The sequence below is a fragment of the Dipodomys ordii genome, unplaced genomic scaffold, assembly GCF_000151885.1.
Source record: "Dipodomys ordii isolate 6190 unplaced genomic scaffold, Dord_2.0 Scaffold74, whole genome shotgun sequence".
In the NCBI taxonomy this organism is placed as follows: Eukaryota; Metazoa; Chordata; class Mammalia; order Rodentia; family Heteromyidae; genus Dipodomys; species Dipodomys ordii.
Genome location: NW_012267290.1, coordinates 300,736 through 323,738, shown reverse-complemented (window position 1 = coordinate 323,738; position 23,003 = coordinate 300,736). Strand labels below are relative to the sequence as shown.

Below are 23,003 nucleotides of genomic sequence, written 5' to 3'. Positions count from 1 at the left end.
CCCCCCAGCTCCTTACTTCTCCATCTGTGTCCAGTGTCCACAGTCCTTAATGTTTCCCCTTTTCAGGTGGGGGATCTGAAGGACAATGGAAGAACACACCTGGGTTTGCTTTCACGTCAGCGTGACACACCCCAGAAAGCACATGGGAGGGGTCTCCTGCCGCCCCAAGCTACCCTAGAGCACCCCACGTCACTAGAAGGAAAGGGACAGTGCGCCAGCTGTGAACATGGGCAGCCTCTAGCCGACTCTCCCATCTGTCTGGACACTGTGGCCTCCGCTGCCATCATCTCCCCTCTGGGTCCCCGCGCCGCCTCGGTGGACCCACGGGTGATGCTCGTGTCCTCACCCAGTCCTCCATGTTCTTGGACATCTGAGGGGTGAGAACGAAGTCCTTCTCCGCGGTGACCATCAGGGCTGGAACCAGGATCTGGAGAAGAAAGCAGGTAAAGGGGAAGGCAGCACACCACCACTACAGACCAGGCAGGGAGAGCAGCGTGCGGGTGCGCCTGGAGGCGTCCCCCGCTGGAAAGACCCTCGCTATGCCCGTCGCCGTGGCCCAGGTGTGGCCTCTGTCAAACACAGCAGGAAGGAGCCAGCGGCATGGTTCACACTGGATTTGTACTGTAGTGATGGGCGTGCATGTGTGTGCGTGCGTGCGAGTGCATGCATGCACATGTGCATGGAGCGGCCAGGACAGCTATTTTTGTGTTACCAGTAGAAGCAGAAATGGGCTTTATTTCTATTTCCTAGAGCCTCCATGGGCTCTTAACTCCTTCCCTCTCTCCAATCCTGGGGACTGAATCCAGGGCGTTAGGAATTTGGGACTTTTGTCAGCTAGGCAAGTACTCTACCACTGAGTAACATCACAGCTCTTCTGTAGACTAGGCCCAGGCCAGCTTGCTTCCTAACCTGCTTTTAAAGACTGTTACATGCTGCCTCAGGACCTTTGTTAGTCAGGATCTGCTCTCCTCTGTGGGCTGCTCATCCCCACGGCCTAGTGTGCTGTCAGCACACAGCACGCACCATCACTCGCCTGGACCAAACCGAGTTGATGCGGGCACTGGAGCCCAGGGAGCCTTGGCTACTGTACTACCTTTGTGGGAGAGAACGCACTTTGCCTCTGGTGCTTAACACTGGCAGTGTGAAAGGCTTCCCTGTATAGACCCAGCGGTCTGGACACCCACCACCTGCTCAGCAGAGGAAGGTGAGAGCCACAGGCACAAGCCAAGGCCTTGTGTATCTGAGAGTGCTCGACAGGCCTCTATACTTGGGCTCCATGCTACCCCAGAGTTACCCTGACACATCTGCTGTCCTTGCCGCACCACTGCCAAGAATTCTGGGCTTCCCAAATGATGCTGCACTGTCCCCGGTGCCACGCACCATCATCCCAGGAGGAGGTGCTGAGGAAGCTCCCACGGGAAGTCTGTCCCAACCCCAAATGGAAAGGACAAAGTAGGCAGGACTGCGCAGCCCCGCTGAGGCCTGAGGCCACGCCAGGTGGGGTCAAAGGGAGATGAAAGGCATCTTAGAGGAACCCAGCATTCACCTTCCGTCCAGCACCTCTGCAACCCCACTTCCAGTTTCGTTCCATGTTCCGGTACCAGTTTAGGGGACCTCTGAAAGTGCATGAGAGAATAGCACAGGTGAGCTTCGAGGGGCTGACTATTCTGTCCCTGCAAAAGAGCTCCATCATCCCTGGGAGGTGCTCCATCATCCCTGGGAGGGTGCACCTTCATCCCTGGGAAGGCACTCATCCCTGGGAAGGCACTCAATCATCCCTGGGAGGTGCTCCATCATCCCTGGGAGAGTGTTCCACCATCCCTGGGAAGGTACTCATCCCTGGGAAGGCACTCAATCATCCCTGGGAGGGCGCTCCATCATCGCTGGGAGGGCGCTCCATCATCCCTGGGAGAGTGCCCCAGAGGGTGCTCCCTCATCCCTGGGAGGTGCTCCATCATCCCGGGGAGAGTGTTCCACCATTCCTGGGAAGGTACTCATCCCTGGGAAGATACTCATCCCTGTGAAGGTACTCAATCATCCCTGGGAAGGTACTCAATCATCCCTGGGAAGGTACTCAATCATCCCTGGGAAGGTACTCCATCATCCCTGGGAGGGTGCTTAGTGCTTTGAGGGGGCAGACCAGGGCCAAAACTCATGCCTTCAGTCCACACCCACCAAACTACACTGAGTAGGCCAGGTACAGGGGTGGAGGGCCCCACCACAGTGCCTGAAGTCATCAGAGAGGCTCAGGACACATTGAGGCCAGGGCCACAGGGTCATTCTTGGCCTCTACTGATGTGTTGGAGGGTGAAAGAACCAACATTAGCCCCTCACCAATGAGCCACTCTCTGGAAAGGGACCCTGGGAAGTGGTGCAAAGGTGTCCAAATATATGTAGGCCTCGATTTACCTGGAGTTTTGTATCACTCTGAAGACAGAACTCAGAGCTACCATTTGATTCACAGAGCAGTAGTGACTCGAGAGCAATTTACAACTTCTGTCTTTTGTGGATGGATTATAAAATGCAGCGAGCTGGACTACCTCAAACCCGGGCTGTACCCCACAGGTAGGGAGTCATCCGACACTGGAAGCGATCAAGCCAAGGCTGGCCTGGCATTCTGGGGACCTGAGGTGAAGGAAACTAGAAATCCCTCCCTGCCAGGCCTCGAGCCCTGTCCCCTCCGTACCTGAATCCAGTCTTCTTAAACTGTTGGATGTAGAACTGGATTTCTTCCTCTGTGACTAGCTTGCTGAGGCTGGGGTCTTCTGGAGTCTTCACAAAGAGGCCTCCTGAAAAAGCCACTTGTTTCCTCCTGTCCGCAGGCCCAGGTTCCAAGCTAGCGTCCTCAGTAGCTGAGACTGGGCACCTGTGTGCTCCCACCTCCCACCCAACATGCCCACGGCAGCGGCCCACGCACCACATGCAGTCGCTGCTCTGGCCACGCCACGGTGGGCACACACTGCTCCCAACACATGCCTACTGCTCAGGGCGACACGATTTCAGCCAGGCCCTGCAGCCGCCACCTGCCAGGCTCCCTCATGCTAACCTTCTTCAAACAGCTGAACACATTTTGCTCAGCTCTCAGAATTCTTGTAGGTGCTTTCTGGCTTGGTGCTTCCTCTTGGTCAAGAAGAGCATCCAGATCAGAGGACCAGAGGCTGCGGGCTCTGCATGCCCACAGACCTTCCCATCCCCATGGAGGTGGGACCCCGTGTCATCTTCAGAGGTGTGCTGTGTCCTGCCAATAGCTGGTCCACCCTCCCAGGGGGTGACTGCTGCCCACTCAGGGACAACGTAGCTTCCAAGGGAGCCACCTGGGCCACTAACCCTGTGCCTGAATGGAGCCCGCCCGCCATTTTCAGTTAGAGGAAGAGGCATTCATATACCAGCATGCTTTAGAAGGCTCTTACCCATTTCAGTGACTTTGTGCACCGACAGAAAGCCCTGTTGGAAGAGGTCGAAAGGAGGTCATGGGTGAGTCCAAGCCAGGACACAAAAGGGGCCCTCTGAGAGCCCTCGGGTGTTCCTGCTTCTCTGTGGGTAAGTCCTGAGACCTCAGGAGAAACCGTGGATGGCATTGAACCCTCCAGGCTCACTACGTGGTCCCATACTTGCATAATGCTGTTTAATTCAGCACCGAGACACAGCAAGGTGGGGGTTTAACCCTGCAGAGTTAAACATGGAGCCCATAGCCAAAGCTCAGGCCCTGGCAGATCTTGGAGAGGAGATAGTCTGGAGCTCATCAAAAAGAGAACAAGAGACATGACCTCAGGAGGACCAGGGGGTAGAGATTATAAATAATACTTCCCACCACAGTTAAAAGTTGGAATAAAAGCCAGATGCTGATGACTCACACCTAGCTACTCAGGAGGCTGAGATCTGAGGACTGTGGTTTGAAGTCAGCCCAGGCAGGAGAGTCTGTGAGATCCTCATCTCCAATAAATTACCAAAAAAGCTGCAAGTTGAATGGTGGTTCAAGAGGTAGAACACTAGCCTTGAGCAAAAAGCAGCTCAAGGACAGTGCCCAGGCCCCAAGTTCAAGCCCCGGGACGGAAAAAAAAAAAAAAAAAAAAAAAGGTATAAAGAAAAATCTATCCATAATGACAGAGAAATATAAAGGAAGATATTTTTGAAAATAGATCCATTTCAGCTAGTTAACGAGATGAGACCAAAAAGATCTTCCCTAGGCGTCATCTGAATCTGCACAGTGCCCAGGACTGGAGGACCCCCAAGGTCGGAAGCAAACGACCCTGAATCCTGGAGGCCACACCACAGGTGCCAGGCAGAGGAAACGCTAAGCACATGAAAGGGTGATTTTCTCAGTCCAAACGGAGGTAAAGATTAAGTGTTGCTGAAGATGAATTCACAAACCAAGATGAAACACACACACAGATACACACAGTCCTATGAGAGACAGCAAACACATCGGTGAGGTGAGGGGTGACACAGGTCAGGGGTGAGGGCTTATGAAGTGAAGGTATTATAAACTCCTTCAGCATGCTAGAGCAGGGTTAGAGAGAGCAATTACTTCTGCTCTGGGGTAAATCAATTATGCACATTACAGTGGTAATCGTGCTAATAGACTAATTCCCACACGACTAGGCCGCTGAAATCACTGCTCACATCTCAGCCTGCGGTGACAGGGAAAGTGACTTTTCTCCAGTCACAACAGAATCTACTGACCACAGCGGCCAGACGAGGAGGCCCCACGGAAGGTTCCTGGCTCCTGCTCCATCCAGGGCCTCCTCTTCTGGCAGAGCAACCCCCCTCGCCCTCCTCCACACCCCGCCCCCCACGGCCTACCTCATCACTTGCTCGGAAGAAGCTTTTGAAAGTTCGACTCAAGTTTTGTTCCAATTCTGCCTCTGCCACTCCCTGAAACAGGCAAGAGCACCATGGAGGACCTTGGGGAGCTGTGCCCTTCCCCAAAGCGCTGACCGCAGCCGCAGGGCCCCCTGCCCCCGCCCCACCACCCCATCCACCGGCCCAGGTGTCATGAGAACCCTATGAGGTCGACTTTTTATTTTGAAACACATTAAAAACAACCAGAGGGGTTCGGGTGAATGTTTCCCTAAAGTCCTGCTACGAGACTGTTAAGGGGGGCTGCTGTAGGCTGACGTGGGGCTGCGGGGAGCTAAGTGAGAAGGACAATGTTGAAGGTCAAATGCAGCGCGAGTAAAGCTCTTGTTCACGTAACTTCAACATCCATGTCTGATTTGGGCCCAGGAGTGTGGACAAGGGCTTGATGATTGCAGATATATTTATATATCAGGAACATCTTACCCAGTTATTTCTTTAGCCTGTTTGTTGCAGCCCTGGGCTTTGAGCACAGGCCCGTCTCCCCTCCCCCTCTTCCCCATCCCCCCATCCCGTTCTCCCTGCTGGGCTGATGGACTTTCTGTGGGTGGACAGACTATTTCTCTTTGTGCTCACTACGTTTTTACTGCATCTCAGTGTCCTTTGCTCTTCTGGGGCCCATTTGAGAGCAAGCCCCTGTCCAGGCCTCTGCAGGGCCGAGCTCATAAGCAGCGGCCAGTTCTGCAGTGGGGACGGGGGTCATAAATAAGAAGCAGCGCCAGTGCGGATGACCCGCCCGGAGCAGGCGCACATCCATCACCGCGGCTCCGCCTCCAGAGCCCTGGCATCCATCACACGGCAGAAGGCTCCATTGATTCTCCATGGTACCGCATCTCATACTCAAAAACCCTTCCAAGCACAGATTCCGCACCACGGGTGATCCCTGTGGCCTTCCCTGCCCCGCTCCTGGAGGGGGTCCAGAGCGCTCAGGAAGAGCAAGGTGGCCTCCCAGAGCGAGCACGACCGTGGAGCTCAAGCTTTGGGGGCCTCTTCTCCACCCAGGACAAGTCACAGAGGCTGCCACCACTGCATCCGGGCAGTTAGGTGGCTCTGGGGCAGATCACACGTCCACAGCAGCAGTTATTCAGTGGTGGCGGGAGGAAGTGGCAAAGCCTGGAGAAGACTGTGTTTGGGACAGTGGTGGAAGGACACAGCTAGGAGAGTCAATGGAAAGGTTTCTCTGTGAGCAGAGTACTCATTCCACAAATACACCACAGCCTGGCTACGCGGGTGCCTGGGTGAATGCGTGGCTGGTTTGTGGGGGTCTGCATGGAGGAAGGGTCTTTACTCCTGGACAAGTCACTCATGAACTGCTATCTGTGTCCTTAATGGTAGCAGTGACACCCCACCCACCACATGTGCCACCCGTGGTTCAGGGCTGTGTTGGTGGTATCTGAGTGTACTTGGCAAACTTCCATACTTTTTTTTTTTTTTTTTTGCCAGTCATGGGGTTTGAACTTAAGGCCTGGAATCTGTCCCTGAGCCTCTCTGTGCTCAAGGCTAGCACTTTACCACTTGGGCCACAGTGCCACTTCCACCTTTTTCTGTTTATGTGGTGTTGAGGAATCGAACCCAGGGCTTCATACATGCTAGCCAAGCACACTGCCACTAAGCTGCATTCCAGCCCATTACCATACTCTTACAGAACATGTGGGACCTGCTGTGGGACTTTGTGGCCTTGGGTGCCAACACACAAAGCTCAGTTCTTAGTGAGCAGAGATTCCAGGTCCCTGGGGAGAGGCCAAGGGAGGCAGTGCCAAGCCAGCACCCACCCTGAACCCATGCAGTTCCACAGCAGCAGAAGCAACACACACACACACACACACACACACACGACCCACTGATCTCTGCAGCCCATGCATCAAGTCGATCTGAGAAATCATTTGTGACCAATGCCATGGACAATTAACGGGGATGGAACTAAGCCAACAGGAAGAGAAAGGAAGAGGAAAGGACAGTTATGTGGAAGCCACGGCCCTCGGCACCCCACACTTACGGGTTCTTGGAAGTAGAGCTGGTAGTTAAAAACTGGGATGTTTTTTATGACCTCCATGGGGTGTATGCTGGGATTTTCTGGCTTGTAGGGAGTGTTCACACTGGCCACTGCCCTGCAGAAGTAAGAGGCGTGGCGACAGGGCCCGTGAGAAGCAGCCTATGAAGACACATGTCAAAATGGACGCCGAGTGGGAAGTGATCTGTGATGGGTTTCAGGCGGGCAGTGCATGGGAAAGGAGGATGGGGACTCAGGATGTTTTTATTCCTAGCCCAGTGGGTTCGCTTTTGTTTTTCCCCATTTAGCATCTTCCCACCCCACCATGGTCAGGTGGCCTCTGTGACAACACCACAGCCAGGGAAAGAACGAGAAGGGGAGCTGAGAAGCAGAGGTGGCCTGGGCCTGAGGTCTCTGGGGGGAGGCTTTGCTTTCCCCTTGTGGAATGGTTTTTTCACTCGGGTCCTGATCATTTTGTCTCAATGCTAGCGACTAGGCCGGGAGTTGCTTCCTGAGAGATGAGCTCCGTAGGCCTTCCAAGTTAGTGGGCAGTGGAGGGCTCAACTTCCCACGCTCCCTTCCTGTCTTTGATATGTCTTCTGGGGTAAGAGATGGGGGCACACTTCTGTGGGAGGTTACCAAGTTCTTCTGGCTGTGGCCACCCACCTCACTCTCTCGGGGTAGAACAGAGCCATTTTCCACACCAGCACGCCAGCCCAGTCATGCCCAATGAATATGGCTTGTGGGATGCCCTGGATGAGGAGAGACCAGGGAGTGGGTAGGGTGGGGTCAGGAATGGTGCATGCACTGGAAAGACCCTCACTGGCAAGCCAGGGACTCCCCACTGACTCCCAGAATGGCATCCAGGACATCCACCCTCATCTAGCCTCAACCCCACACGTCTGCAGCCTCACACGCTTCTCACGAATGACCAAGGCTACGGGGCATGAGCTCCACCCCTCCACCTTCCCGCAAATGGAACTTTCTCCTTCTCTGAAGGAGAAATGATCAGCATTCACCCAGTGATTATGGTGGGCCCCCTGGGGACTCTCGTAGGTAGCCATGAAAAAGTCCAAAAGCTTCCTTATTCTCCTTCCTGAAGCCTCTGCTGAAGATAACAGCAGCTCCCCTTGACTGAGCTCCTCCTAGGAGCTGAGGGAAGGGTCTCCATCACACCTAGAACCTTCCATGCATCTTCAGTCTCCACTTTATAAATGGGAGGACAGGCTCTGGCAGGGAGGTGAGCTGCCTAAGGCCACATGGATGGCTGGTGGGAGAACCACAGTTCTGACCAAGTCTCCCAATAAAAGTAATTCTGTGCTGTCCTCTATTCCAGCGTGCCACCTGAGGGTCTTCTGGACCCTCACCATCCCCCTACTCCTCACGAGGGCTAGGGGAGCCCCGGCCCAGGCGCCTGTGAGGCTCCACACCTGTGCGTCCACACACAGACCTGACGGTGGTCTGTGCCTGTCAGCACCCTGAGGACCTCCCTGCAGCCAGACTTCTTCCTCGGGTCCCCCCCTCCGACCACTTCAACTACCAGCCACCCCAGGGGGCAGATGCTGCAGCTGTACCAGACAGTAACTTCCAGGGAAGGGCCTGGTGACCTGCAAGCTCCAGTTCCTCCATCTCCCTCCGTCCCCAGTCTGAGGCAGTCTCAGGTTGTTTGCAGTCATGTGATGAGTTGACTAAGGAATCCAGCCTGGGTGGCCAAAGCCATGCCCAGTGTCCCGTCCCCTTATGCACACCACCTCCAAGCCCAGTTCCATGGAGTGGCGACTATGCAGAGAGCAGACCCACCCTGCCGCTCCTCCCAGGCCTGGCACTATGCTGGCTCCCATGAACTGTTAACAAGCTCCAACCCTGCCTCTGGCTCTGGCTGCCCTTTTCCTCAGACATGGCTGACTGGGAAACTCCTTCCCCCTTTGCCCTGCACTGTCCACAGTACACCCCACTGAATACATGGAATTCTCCAAAGAGATTGACTATGAACAGTGACTTACCAACTTATCCAGGAAGGATACCATCTCCTAGAAAAGAAAACACAGACACCAATTCAGAAAGTGGAACTGGGTGGATACAATAAAATCGTATTTAGAGCTGGGTGCCAGAGGCTCACATCTATGGTCCTAGCTACTCAGGAGACTGAAACCTGAGAGATTGCGGTTCAAGCCTAGCCCTGAGAAAAGTTTGTGAGACTCCACCTCCAAGTAACCAGGAAAAAAGCTATGCTGAGACGGGGCTCAAATGGTAGAGCACCAGCCATGAGCAAGGATGCCAAGCAAAGCATGAGCTCCTTAGTTCAAATCCTGATAAGAGCACACACACACACAAAACATGTGTCTGCTATGCTGCAGTCACTCTAAACATGGGGGTACAGCAATGAGCAGAAGAAACAAATCTCAGTGAAGAAGAGAAAAGGAGGGCTGAGAAGGTGGCTCAGTGGTAGAGCGCTTGCCTTGCATGCATGAGGCCCTGGGTTCGATTCCTCAGCATCACATAAGCAAAAAGAAAAAAAAATAAGAAGAGAAAAGGAAAATCATAGTCCAAGGCCAGTGCAGGCAAAGGTAACTTGAGAACCTAGCTAATAAAACAAACAGTAAGGAAAAAGGCTGCTTGTGTGGCCCAAGTGATAGAGCACCTGTGTAGCAAACGGGGACCTGAGATCAATCCCCAGTACTGGAAAGGAGAGATGGAGAGATGGAGTGGACAGAATATGCTGTGTTAACCCCACCCCCTCCTCCAATCACAGTGTCCCCAGACCCGAGACCTCTTGGAGTCACTGATAAATTCCCAGGGTCCTCTCCCCATAAAAACACACATGGCACCCATGCCTCGAATTCCATATCTGAACACCACAGGTACCCCATCCTTTACACTCTCCAATGTACCAGAGAGGCTGGGGATAGCTAGCTGAGCTCACAAATGGAGGCCCATCTTCAGATCTGAAGGAGTGTAAAGGAGCCTGGGAGAGCATGTAGCCCTGCCCTTTACTGCATTCTGCAAGAGAGCATGACCTTCACCCAAGGTCATACACAGTGGCAGAAGCACTGGGTACAAAGCATTCTAGAAGATAGTGGTTCTGTGCTACAGTCCACCATTCCCAGTTTGGTCTTCTAAGTCTATGTATGTTCAGGTCTGTGGGTTCCATAAAGTTATCCATAAATCAAACACACACACACACACACACACACACACACACACACACACACACACACACACACACACACACACACACAGACCTCTGAACACCCAGGTTTAAGGGAGCCAAGCGATGAAGTCAACTGAAGTGTCCACATTAAATAGACAGATAAAGAAAATGGGGTATAGATATACAGAGAATACTAGTCAGACACTGAAGGATGAAATACCATCATTTGCAAGAATGTGTGCTTGAAGGTACCAGATAGAGGTCAAGGGGGTGAGGAAGGCATTGGTCAAGGGACACACAATTACAGCTAGGAGAATAAATGATCAGGGGACTGTGCTTCAAGAACACAGTAATTAATAACTATATATCACTTTCCCTGTCTCCTGGCAACCACTAATCTCATTCTGGTAGGTGGATTAGTCACTTCTCAATACTTCATGGAGATGAGATGAAATAATGTTGCTTTTATAATTGGCGCCTTCTACTTAGTGTCCTGTCTTCAAGTATCACTCATGGGGAAGCGTTCGACAGTACTGCACCTCTTTAGGGCTGTGTATTGTTCCAGTGCACAGATTAAAATGTGTCTATGCATTCGTCAGTGGGTGGCTATCTGGGCTGTTTCTGTGTACGGTGGCCTTGACTAGTCCTGGTGTGAACACGGGTGTCTGGGGAGTTTTGTGTATGGGCATGCAGTTCTCTTGGGCACATTTCTTGTAGTGGATGGACTGGTAGTATTTTGTTTTGTTTTTAAAGTGGCCTGGGTGGATAGGAACATGTCTGGTTTCTTCTGTAGAGCATGGGCCTTTGAAGTAACCCAATATACCCACCTCAAGAATGAATGCTGATGGCAATAAGTGAGGTCCAGGCTGGGAATGTAGCTTGGTGGCAGAATGCTTGACTAGCATGCATGAAGCCCTGGGTTCAATTCCTCAGTACCACAGAAACAGAAAAAGCCAGTAGTGCTGTAGCTCAAGTGGTAGAATGCTAGCCTTGAGCAAAAAGCAGCTCAGGAACAGTGCCTAGGTCCTGAGTTCAAGCTCTAGGACTGGCAAAATAATAATAATAATAAAAGTGGGATGCCTGGACAGCAGCAGAACACAAGGAGGACTCCACACAGGGTCCCCAAGGACACGTGGAAGGATTTCACGGGAGTCATGAATAAGATAAGGGGCAGGAGGTAAAAAAAGGAGCAAAGCTGGGAGACTGAGGTAGGATGACAGCCTGGCCTGGAAGCCAGCTTTACCTGAGTTCTGAGGCTAAGAGGCCACAGAGCGCGTGTGGGGCTGGGGCGAACCGCGTGTGAATACTCCCGGGATGGAGAGGCCTCAGCGGGGTCGGGCAGGGCTCAGACCTCGCTCGATTAGCTCTCAGCTCAGACCGTGACCTTAACCTGGCTGTGACTCAGTTTCCTGTGGCAAGCACACTACGTGCTCCATGCATGTTAGTTATTGCCCAGAACTATCACCATAACTTTCAGAAGTTACATCCGAGCGTCACGTGTTATGCTTTGGGTTAGGTGGACACACAAGCGTCTGGCTTCTATCAGTGAGAAATCCAGGCTGGACAGGATGTGATGGTCATTACCAGAGATCCTTCTTACCTTACACAATACTTCCATGGCGTACTCTTCTATTTCTGTAATTAAAAGTAACAATGAATGCGTGATCCATGAGATGTTTAAACATAGCAATAAACACAAAGGGCCTTTTCTTTTCTACCTGTACTAAGAGCCTTGTGATCTCACTTGGCTTTTTCACTCAAAGCTGGTGCTCTACCACCTGAGCCCCACTCCACTTATGGCTTTTGCTGGTTAACTGGAGTTGAGATCACCCGGTTTTAGTCAGGGCTAGATGTGGGATCACAGGGGCAGCTGGCTTGGCTCACCGTGCCAGGCCACCAGGGGCATTTCTGACCCTTAGAGGACCAAGGACTGTGTGATACCTGGCTGCTTCACATTTCTGACCCCAGGACTGGGTCCTTAACAGTTTGGGCTGTCGGGCATGATAGCATACATGTGTAATTCCAGCACACAGGAGGCTGAGTTAGAAAAAAAACAAAGTTTGTTCTGAGGATCCCTTTGAAGCTGACAAAACCAAAGAAGTGTGTCCACTAGAAAAACACTGATAAACCCACACGGGGTCTTAGCACAAAGGAGATCTCATGCTGTCCCTGGACAGCTGTTTGCTTGGGCCCATTGACACTGGGTTAATCATCTGGTCGACGATGAGCATAGAGCAGTCTAGGGGTATAGGAGGTTATTTGAAGGCGAGAATCAGTCAGAAATGGGAGGGTAAAGGAGAGGGTGAATGTGATCAGAGCACTTAAAAATCATAACAATCTGGTCACCAATCACCATAGGCCCTCTACCCCTAGGCACAAATCCTAAGAACTGGAAGTGCGGCCTGTGGTCCTCACGCCATACCTTCATGGGGCCAGCCACCCCCAAGGTGAAGGTGTCCACGCGTTTACCACTGGACAAATAGATATTCTTAGCAACATGCCTAGAAGACACGAAGCCAGGAGACACGGCCAGCCTCAGAGGACCACACACTGTAGTACGGCGCCTCTATGAGGTATTCAGGGGAGGACCACAGCTGCCCGGGGAGGAGTTATTTCCTACGTCCAGGCATATGAGAAGGGTCTGGAAGATGAACGGTGCACCTGCTCCCTCCCGCTTCCCTGGCCAGCGGCAGCACAGGCTCCCTCTGCCAGAGAGAGCTTCCTGCCCCTGGGTGTGGACAGCTGGAATGGGTGGGGCTGACACACTGACACGGGACACAGCAGGAGAGGGGGCGAGGCTGGCTGGACCTCGAAGGACATTTCTTGCCCCGGGGACAGCTGCAGGGCCGCCAACCCACCAGGAGGGGAGGACGAGTCTCCATAGCCTTTCATGTCCATCGCTAGAACCCGGTAACCTGCGCGGGCCAGGGCTGGGATCTGGAAAACAAGTGGTGGGGACAGGCAGCAGCGCAGCCTGGCCGCTGTCCGGGCTGGCCGCCTCCATGCCCAGCCCGCCCTTCCTCTGGATGCCTCCATCCCAGAGCTCCCTGGCAGGCCCAGGTCTCCGCACCAGGGCACTAGCCGGAGCCTGGCTGGGCAGCCTCCACGCATGGCGGTGGGGTTCATGCACTGCACCGATAGCACTGGACATTCGTTAGGAAGACTTCCCAGCCAGCGGCGAAGTGTCTTCCAGAAGTTCTCTGTCCAGCCTGCACCGGGGCCCTGGGCCTGGCGCGGCCGTGGGCGGGGCCTCTTCCCACCTAACACTTCTGAGGCCTTCAGTGGCAATTCGGAGTCAACGCTCCACTTTCGGATTCCAGCTGCTTTATCACCTTCCAGGCCAGGCCGCAAGGTCTAGCGGATCCCCTCCCCTCCCCCCGTCTGGGGGCTGCCTGCCTCCGTTTTCCTTACCTGGTACCTCCAAGAGAACCAGCTCTCAGGAAATCCATGGCAGAGGCATACAACGGGGCCAGAGCCCAGCTCGGCAAAATGAAGGCGAACCCCAGGCTGCAGGAGAGAGGGGGAGGGAGAAGAGAGATAAGGGGGGGGCAGTGATATCAGCATCAGGAGCCCAGGCTGGGGGTGGGGAGGGGAGAGGAGGAGAGAGAACTAACAAGTTCTCCTTCTATATCTGCGTGTCTCCCTCCTTCCTTCCCTCTCCCTTCCCTCTCTCTTCCTGTTGGAACTGGAGCTTGAACACAAGGCCCTGCATCTGCTGGGCGAGTGCTCTGCCCCTTGAGCCACCCACAGCTAAGCGTTCCTCTCGAGGCTTCGAATGAGCTCAGCTGAGCTTCTGAGCAGCCGGGCATCTGGGCAGCACAGCTGGGGCTGCCAGCTCTCTCGATCATGGAACATGACGGTGCCAAGGCCTGAGCCCGGCATCTGTACTTGGCATTTCATTTACTCCGTAGCAGGAGCCCAGGGGAAAGACAGTGACCAGCTCGCTTCAGAGCGGTGGGCACCGCAGCTGAGTGAGGAGAAGCTTGACTGATCTTAGCAAGGTTGATCTTAGCCAACGGCAGGGCCCTGGCTCGGCTTGGAATCTGCCTGCTTCCTAAGCACTGTCTCATCTTGCTCTGCTCACGAGCTGATCCATAGCTTTTGGCCCATTTGAATGGAGCAAAGACAAGGCAAGAAAGATCCCACAGTGAACCCCTAGAGACTTCCCGTCAGAAGCTGCTGGGCCCAGAGTTAGGGCCCCGCCTGACATGCGCTCGACCTAGCCCTGGCCCGACCACTGGGCACTTAAGAGTTTTTCCCTCCCGTCATCCTCACTGTGAGTTCCTCGCTCATGCCTGCGCCCCTCCCACCCAGGCCAGGCCCGACACAAGGAAAAGCTCAGGAAAAACTGCTCTGCCAGAGCACAAAGCCAGCTCTGCCCAGGCTGCAGAGCCCTGGCAGACCAGGGCCACACTGCTGTATACAATGTGATACAGGGGCCGTGTCCATCAGTGTTTGACGACTGAGACTTGGGGGAGATACTCTTTGCTGTTTTCGCAAAATAGTGGGCTTCCTGTGCCCCCGCGCAAGTCCCTCTGTGTGCACCAGCAGACAGCGCTCAGCAGACTTACCTTCACGGTCACGTACCCGTGGCCCACGTCATTAGGACTGCAGGGGACCGGCAGGGGGGCTGCGGGACTGAGAAGCTGCAAACACCAATGGTGAGGTGAGAGACAGGACAGCGTCTTCCTGCAAGCGTTCCCCAAGGGGAGCTGGCCAGCCCAGCCTCCCTTCCAGAGTCCTTCCGGCCCTGCCCGCCCTGTGTCCCTCAGTGGAGCGCCATGACTCGGCTCTGGCCCATGGGATGTGACAGGAATCATGGCCTCCCACCTTGGCACATGGAAACCCTCACACGATGCTCTACGGTCCACAGGAACCCCAGAGCCTCCAAGCTAAGGTGTCAGCTAACCACAGCCCCCAAAAGATCACAGCCTATACCATCCTCCTTACTTAAGTGAAACATTTTGGTCTGTAACAGACACGGTGGTACATGCCTATAATCTCAGCACTCAGGAGGCTGAGGCAGGAGGATGGTGAGTTGAGGCTGCATGGCAAGACCCTGGCTTTCAGCAGGAGAAAGGAAAAAGAAAATGAGTTTTTTGTTCATATTGTTGGAAGAGCAAGGCAGGGAGTCTTTGAACAGCCTTCTCTTATCTTGGTTCCCTGACTGGAACAAAATTTAGCTCACACTCCTGCTGTCAGATTGCGCTTCCCGCTACGGACTGGAGGGGAAATGGGAGGCTCTCCAGGGTCCACGCGCTCAGTGCACCACGGGCGATGAGCTGCCAGCACAGGTGCACGTGAATCACACACAAAGCACTGACAACCTAGACCCCGGCTTCCCACCTGCTGCTTTCTCTATATAATCACACAAGCGTGGCAGGAAGCCAGACCCTGCACAGACACAACGTTACCTGCAGCCCGGTGACTTTCTCCAGCTCTCTCAAGGCTGCGTCGGTGTCCTGGACATGAATGGTGGCCATTCCCAAATCACGGGCCGGCTTCAGATTGCTCCCAAAGTCATCCAGATAAACAACCTGGACCCCAGACAGGAGGGCTGTCAGCCAGGAGAACGAAACACATGGAAACTCACACAGGGACTGCTTCATAATGAGACAGAATCCTTCTCTCCAGAACCACTTACTCTCTGACCTCATGTCTGATTCTGAAATAAATTCTGGTTACTAACGATTTTTTTTTTTAAGAAAAGGAAATAAGAAAGAGAACTTGAAAGTCACAGCGCAGATACGGGTGAGGTTATTTATAATCTTGGAAGAGGGCAGCTCACAATCTCCAACCCAGGAGCCCAGGGCTTGGAGCACTGTTCCCACCGGACTCCAGGTGCTGAGGACAGCAGCCATCCCAATGGCATGAAGGGAACGCTCCTGACACTGAGCACAGAACGACCCCCCGGGGCAGAGGGCAGGGTTTGTTCTGCTCAGCTCGTAGGCGGGGCCAGTGGAAGGATGGACAGAGTGAAGAAGAGGGATTCATTTTGGTTCTATCACCTTTCGAAGGTTAGCGTAGTAGTGTCTGAGGAAGCAAGTGTTCTAGCATAGTGATCTCAGGGGACATGGACAGACAGACCCTCAGGCGGCATTCTGCTCCCCACTTTGGTGGGGTGACCTTCTTGAGCCTTGTGTTCTTGGCAAAGTCTCCCAGGGTTTCTATTTCTTCATAGGTAAACTGAGATAGTTTGTCTAACACCTTTTGTGATTTCCATTTTGACCAGAGTCTTCTAAGAGATACACAAAGGGGACTCGTGTCCACCTGTGGGAGAACTTTCTAGATGGAAGGTTGGGTAAAAATCCTTTAGAAGTCCTAGCCTGGAGGAACAAACCTAGAACTTCCTGCCAGGCCCTAAATGTATCCCAGACGAGAACGTCAATGTCTCTCTGGTTGCCATGATGCGGGCGGTGTTTCCCGCTCTGAGGAGGCATCCACGCACCTCACCGGGACTGGCCTTCACGGTGTCCAGCAGGAACCTGTACATCTGCAGCTCGGGCTTCATCATCCCAACCTGACACGACTCTACCAGGAAGTCAAAGTGCGGGCTCAGCTCACTCATCAGCCGGGCCACGCTGCCTCTCTCAGTGCCGTCATCCAGCCAGTTGTTGGTGAAGATGCCAGTCGTAAACCCTGTACAGAAAGGGGCGGTGAGCACCCAGTGTCAGAACTTGGCCCCGAATGCTCAAATGCCCCACATGGAGCCAACTTCCAACAGACAAGTCGTATGTCCACCCATGCACAGCACAGATCAGACACAGATCTGAGGGTGAGCTGTGGCTACAATCTTTTCTGGGGGGAGAAAGGGCAAGACTAGGATTTAAACTCAGGATCTTGTGCTTATTAAGCAAGCACTCTACCATTTGAACCACTTATGCTTTGGGTTACTTTTCAGATACTTGTGGTTTTGCCCTGGACTGGCCTCAGACAGAAATACTCCTCCTGGCCTCCCTCATGGCTGGAATGATAGGTGTCTGCTGCCACTACGACAGGTCTCAATCACTTTTTGTTGGGTTGTCCTTGAACCACACTCCTTTTGATCTCTTCATTCTGTGTTTCTGAGATTATGGGTGTGAACTACTCGGCCTAGCTTGGATAGAACCCTTAATCACTTGTACCTTACTGTTCTCACACTTGTCAGCTCATTTGATCAAAACTGTAGTTGTTTAAAATGCTTTCTTTTTCACCTGTGCTGGGAGATTGAGTCATTTGGGTTAGTAGTTGTACTTGTGCTGCTGGAAAGACAGGATTCTGTTTATAAGGCAATCGTGGGTCTAAACTGTTTAATCAGATAAAGTCCAGCTATTTTCCAGGGCATTCTAACAGCACTGTCTTCTCCATTTGGTAATCATACTTAGTTTTTCTCTGCCCTGCCCTGGGTTCTGGTGCAGTCAGGAGAGAGTGGCAGTGTGCAAATCTTACCTTTCTTTCTGAGGGCCAGCGCTGCCTGAAGCATGGGCTGGTTGATGTTTCTTGAGGACACTGCCTGGCTAAAAATTTGACCTATGGAGAAATTCTCTGGGAGGTGGATTCCAGATGCTGCAGAGTGTTTCTTGTAGTTTTCTTCCATAAGGGGCACCCACTGTAAAAGTGACCCCAGGAGAATCATTAAAGGGTGTAATTCTCAGAGAATCCTGGGCGGTTCCCACGAGCTCCAAATGTGTGCATTTCGCAACCATGCAGTTCTGCGCCGGGGACTCACCCACTGGGAACGTCACATGGCTTCCCAGAAGACATGGACCAATGTTGTCCCTGGCTGCACCGTCCCTACACAGCCAACTTGGAAACTACCCACGTACCTTGGTCTCTGATTCAGAGCACTCCTAAGAGCACTGCCTCCTAAGAACGCTGTCTCAGTCTCTCCGGGTCCCTGACTCTGAAGTAGAGTTATCTAACAGTCCCAGTGGCCGCTCTATCCTAACTGAACTCCCCTGGCTGTAGAGTCCCTGGAAACGTTCTTCAGGGGCTTGACAATGGAATCTCTGATTGGCCCAAAGAAACCACAAACCGGTCCTAAATGTCACCTGGGAAGGCTGTAGGTCTTCTGATTGGCCCTGAATACACGACACACAGGGTGTATTGTACACAGAGTATACAGAGACTTACGATAGAATGTAGGAGTTGCCCTCAGCCAATGAGGAAACAGAAGCAAGCAAAGAATGCGTACAAGGGTGTGGGGTTGGGCCTGTACCTCGCCTCACCTGGGAAAATGTGATCTCTCCTTTCATGAGGCGGGTACTGAGGTCATCCGGCCCATCTTTCTGGAAAGTTTCACTCAGGAAACCTCTGGAAGACACACACAAAGAACCCATCAGTTTATCCACTGCCACGACAGTGGATAAGGTAGTGGATAAACTCCAGACACCATTTATATTCACAAACCACTGTGAGGAAGGCGCCTGCTTCAGCCTGGGAGAAGCCAAGGGGGCCGCCCAGCCTCTGCCCTGGCAGCTCACAACCTTCTAAAGGAAGGAAGGGTTTCTCCCTCTGGTTTCAATTGTGCGCATATAGTTTCTACTTTAGCTTCTTCTTTTTTTTCTCTCTTTTATTATTTTGGCCCGGCCCAGACTGGCCTTGAACTCACTAGTCTTCCTGCCTCAGCCACTTAAATGCTGTGATTATAACTTCCTCTGATCTCTCTTTTATTTTTAAGCTTCCCTTGTTAAGAGCTAAAACAGACCTTTCCCCAGATTGCTACACTGAAGTTCTAATCCTCTGCATTTGGAGACAGTCTTTAAAATGGTAATGAGTTGGGCTGGAGTCAAAGCTTAGTGAGCACTTGCTTGCTTGCTTGCTTTGGTTTGATCCTCAGCACCCACACCCCACTCCCAAAAAAAAGAGGCAAGGAAGTTAAATAAGCTCACTGGCACTGGTGCTAATCTAAGATGTCTGGTGTCCTTGTGAGGAAAGAAAACTTGGCCATAGATCTGGAGGGAGGACACTGTGAGGGGCCAGCCCCTGATCTTGGACTTGTAACCCTGGACTGTACCTTACAAGAGACAACCAGTCCATGTTATTCCTCATGGCAGGGGCCATAAATAAATACTCTTTGCTCTTATCTACTGTAACTGGCAAACTAGTTGCAGTTATTCACCATCCTTGAGTAAGAGAACAAATATCTCCACCCTGGCATTTTGCTTTCTGATAAACAGCCAAGGACCTTTACACTGGCCTTACCTTCTCACGGGTAAAATGATCAGCTCTGGACCAAATAGTAAAAAGACATATACTTGCTGGGTGCTGATGACTGATCCCTGAGCTACTCAGGAGACTGAGATCTGAGGATCTCATAGTTCAAAGCCAGCCCAGACAGAAAGTCTGTGAGACTTATTTCCAATTACCCAGCCAAAAGCTAGAAGTGGAGCTATGGTTCAAGTGATAGAACACTAGCCTTGAGTGAAAAAGCTAAGAGACAGAGCCCAGACCTTGAGTTCAAGCTGCAGTACTGGCAGCAAAAAAGAAGAAAGAAAGAAAGGAAGGAAGGAAGGAAGAAAGAAAGAAAGAAAGAAGAAAAAGAACGAGGAGGAGGAGACAGAAGAGGAGGAGGAAGAGGAAGAGGAGGAGACTGGGTGCTGGTGGCTCATGCCTAAAATCCTAGCTACTCAAGAGGCTTAGATCAGAGGATTTTGGTTCAAAGCCAGCGCCAGCAGGAAAATCTCCCTACAATTAAGCACCAGAAAACAGGAAGTGATGCTGTGGCTCAAAGTTGTAGAGCACTAGCCTTGAGTGAGAAAGCTCAGGGATAGTGCCTAGGCCCTGAGTTCAAGCCTCATGCCTGACATAAAAAAAAAAAAAGGAAGAAAGAAAGAAAAAGGAAGGCCCATTCCTGTTACCTGTGGCCCTGCCCAAGTTTCCAGTATCAGGAATGGCTCTGCCACCCTTTACCTTTAGTATTTTCTGGACAGCGCTTTATCAGGGTATGATTGCATGCCATCAGAATCACAGTCTCAGTGATTTGTATAAAGTTAGACTTCTGTAGACATTGTATGTCTGACTTGGGACATTCCTGCCCTTACAAGATTTCCACGCCACACACACCTGTCCTCCAGTTTAGGAAGGAATACATGATTGGACCCAACAATCTTTTCCTGGTACTGGGTATTCCCTTTTGGCTTCCTTACTCAGAGCTGGTACTCTACCACTTGAGCAATGCTTCCTGTTTCAGGGTTTTGCTGGTTGATTAAAGATAAGAGTCTTGAGGATTTGTCTGTCCAGGCTGGCTTCAAACAGGAATTCTTATATCTCCTGAGTAGATAGGTTGGGTTATACAGAGGTGAGCTACCAAGTGCCCAGCTTCAACCATGTTTAAATGAGCACCTAAGGTATATGAGACTTTATGCTACATGCTGTGAGAGAAAAATGAAAAAATACATTCTGTTTCTAAGAAGTTCACAGGAAACAAGGGAGATGACATAGAAAGCCGCCATGGATGAATGAGATAGAAAACCTGAGGGTTTTTGCCTGGAGAATGGAGGAGTTAGGACTGGACAGGACCATCACTGAAGGCATACAAGGGCAGACAGGGATTTAGAAAAGAAGATGCAAGCCATGCTTGCTTCTCAGTGCCAGAACTAAGCTGAGAACCTAGGTCTGACAGCAGCAACCAGTGCTTTAATTTATGAATTAATTGTGGTACTGGGGATTACACTGCGTAGTCAAGTACTTTACCACTTGAGCCAAAAAATCAGTTCTTTCGCCTTTAGTTTAGTTTTTAAGATAGGGTCTCACTCCTAACTTTGCCCTGCCTGGACTTAAACCATGATTCTCCTGTCTCTGCTTCCCAAGTAGCTGGGATTACAGGTGTGAGCCACCATGCCCAGCCTTCATCCATGCTCTCTGAATTATCTATCTACAGCAGGACACCTGTGCCTTGTAGCCTCACAAATCACACTCATTTCCACATCGATGAAGTCACACGCACCAACAGACCTCATAGCTTGCTCGCAGATTGTGCCTTTTTCTTTTTAAAATAAAATTATTGAGTCAAAATGTAGTGAAATGACATTTGTTAAATATGACAACTATGACTTCTTGGAAATGAGTTCATTTTTCTTTTCCTCAATTCATTCCCCCCAACCCCCCCCCAAAAAGCCCCGCACTGGGCGTTCTTGGCTCTGAGGGGGCTTGCCCTGTTCAAGTGAAGTTTTCTGCCCAATCCTAATTGTTTAGAGTGTGGCTGGTTTGATCGTGGACTTCGGGCCGGCTTGATTTTGTTTCTCAGCTCTTGATGCATTTACTCAGCCTGGAAAGATTGCTATCGTGTTCTGAATAGCAGCTGGGGAGGTGCAAAGTCTTACTAAACCAGAGGTAAAAAGAGTCTAGGCGGGAGGGGGAGGAGAGAGACCCGTTCCAGCGGTGGTGTGGACAAGCTGGTTCCCTGCAAAGCTCGTTTCCACACCTGAGAAAACTGAGGTGGCTTTGGATGCTTTCATGAAACGGTTAAGCAGCCCTGCTGGCCGGGTGGGAGTGGCTCACGCCTGTGATCCTGTGATGGGGAAGCTGGGAGCTGGGGGTGGCAAAGTCGGTGGGATTCCTATCTCCAATCAACCACCCCACAGCCAGAAGTGGAGCTGCAGCTCAAGGGCCAGGGTGCTAGCCTTGAGTGAAAAACGCTCCACGACAGCGTCCAGGCCCTGAGTTCAAGTGCCAGGACAGGCTGCTGGCATTCTCCCCACCCCAGGTCCTCAGCCACTCCCACTACCTCTGGGGGGGGGCAGCCTGTAGCGCCCCCCAGCCCCGCCCAGACCTGAGCTCCCCCTGCCCCGAGTCCCCCCAGGAGAGCTGGCGGCTCCCCGCCCGGACCTGGCTGCCCACGAGCGGAGTCCCCACCCACGGGCCCCACTGCGGCCACCTGGATAGGGGCAGGCGCCACCTGCCCCCGCGTGGTCCTCCGGACGCCCCCCCTTCTAGAACTCTCCATGGGGCAAACCTCAGGATGCAAAACTGCCAGACTACCCCCCCCCCCGGTCACGAAGTCGGGGTGTTTCTCCTGGATATCCCCCCTCCCCACAGTTGGAACTCCCGCGAGTAGTTCTGCAATTTCCCACCCGCGCGGCGCCCCGCACACGCCGGGACGGGGCAGCGGCCACAGGTCTCCGGCAGAACTTCCACGCGACGCGCGCGCCGGCTCCGGGGTCTCCGGGCCTCCCGAAAGCCGCCGGATCCCGGACTCCGTCGGAGGCTCAGACCGGGCGATCAAGAAGGCAACGGGGCCACTGACGCGCGCCGGTAACGCAGGCAGGTAACCGCTTTCACCCTTCCCGGGGCTGGTCCCAGAGCGGGCGGAAGCCAAGGCCCCCGCCGGGCAGCTCCCGGCCCTCCCCGCGGCCCGGACCCGGCCGGTGGCGCGTGGGCCGGCTTACCTGGGCAGCGCCAGGGCCTCCTCGGCGCGGCGGAGGGCGCCCGCGACCGAGGGCAGCGCCAGCACCCCGTCAAGGTCGAACACGGCCACGCGCAGCGCCATGGCACCGGGCTGCCGCTTCCCACCGAGACACAAAGCGCCCCCGACTGCGAAGAACTGGGGCCAGTGGACGGCCGGACGCTGCGGGGTAGCCTTGCCCGGGCCAGCCCCGCCCACTCCCCAGCCCCGCCCCGCCCCGAGCTCGGCTTCGCCACGCCCACTCCCAGCCACGCCCACGCCCATTCGGCGCCAGCCCCGCTCTCCACCCCGCTCCGCTCCCAGGACACGCCCACAGCGAGACCTGTGGCTCGCCCCGCCCCTTTCTGGCCACGCCCCCTCCATGAGGGCTGGCGGTAATTAGGGAGTGCTGGGTTGGGGACTTCCGGTTTGCTCGTGGAACCACTTCAACCCTGGCTTGGACTGGATTTGGGGGCCGGGTTTATATGGGTCCTAAGGAGCACACACGGGAGTAAAACTCGAGCTGTGCTTACTGGGGGGCTGGGGCCAGGTCCTCTTGGTTAGGTCCCGAGTGCACTGTCCTGCCTGGGGTGATGGGGGCTTCCAGCCAGGCCTAGGTTGGGATACGCTGCCTCCGGACA

The 23,003-nt window shown here is 53.2% G+C and overlaps 1 protein-coding gene across 1 annotated transcript in view; it reads right to left on the bottom strand.

The window, feature by feature from the left end:
* The window catches only part of Ephx2 (epoxide hydrolase 2, cytoplasmic), a 23,946-nt gene extending 1,415 nt beyond the window's left edge, over positions 1-22,531 (bottom strand). Inside the window, exons 1-18 of the mRNA XM_013024263.1 lie at positions 22,367-22,531; positions 18,206-18,290; positions 17,427-17,586; positions 16,447-16,637; positions 15,413-15,535; positions 14,570-14,644; positions 13,410-13,505; positions 12,857-12,935; positions 11,599-11,633; positions 8,851-8,877; positions 7,514-7,599; positions 6,854-6,965; positions 4,804-4,875; positions 3,411-3,444; positions 2,687-2,789; positions 1,547-1,616; positions 347-427; positions 17-75 (exon numbers count right to left, since the gene is read on the bottom strand). Coding sequence (XP_012879717.1) covers positions 17-75; positions 347-427; positions 1,547-1,616; positions 2,687-2,789; positions 3,411-3,444; positions 4,804-4,875; positions 6,854-6,965; positions 7,514-7,599; positions 8,851-8,877; positions 11,599-11,633; positions 12,857-12,935; positions 13,410-13,505; positions 14,570-14,644; positions 15,413-15,535; positions 16,447-16,637; positions 17,427-17,586; positions 18,206-18,290; positions 22,367-22,467 — 1,589 coding nt within the window. The 5' untranslated portion in view covers positions 22,468-22,531. The remainder of the gene's footprint in view (positions 1-16; positions 76-346; positions 428-1,546; positions 1,617-2,686; positions 2,790-3,410; positions 3,445-4,803; positions 4,876-6,853; positions 6,966-7,513; positions 7,600-8,850; positions 8,878-11,598; positions 11,634-12,856; positions 12,936-13,409; positions 13,506-14,569; positions 14,645-15,412; positions 15,536-16,446; positions 16,638-17,426; positions 17,587-18,205; positions 18,291-22,366) is intronic.
* Positions 22,532-23,003: the final 472 nt, after the last annotated feature.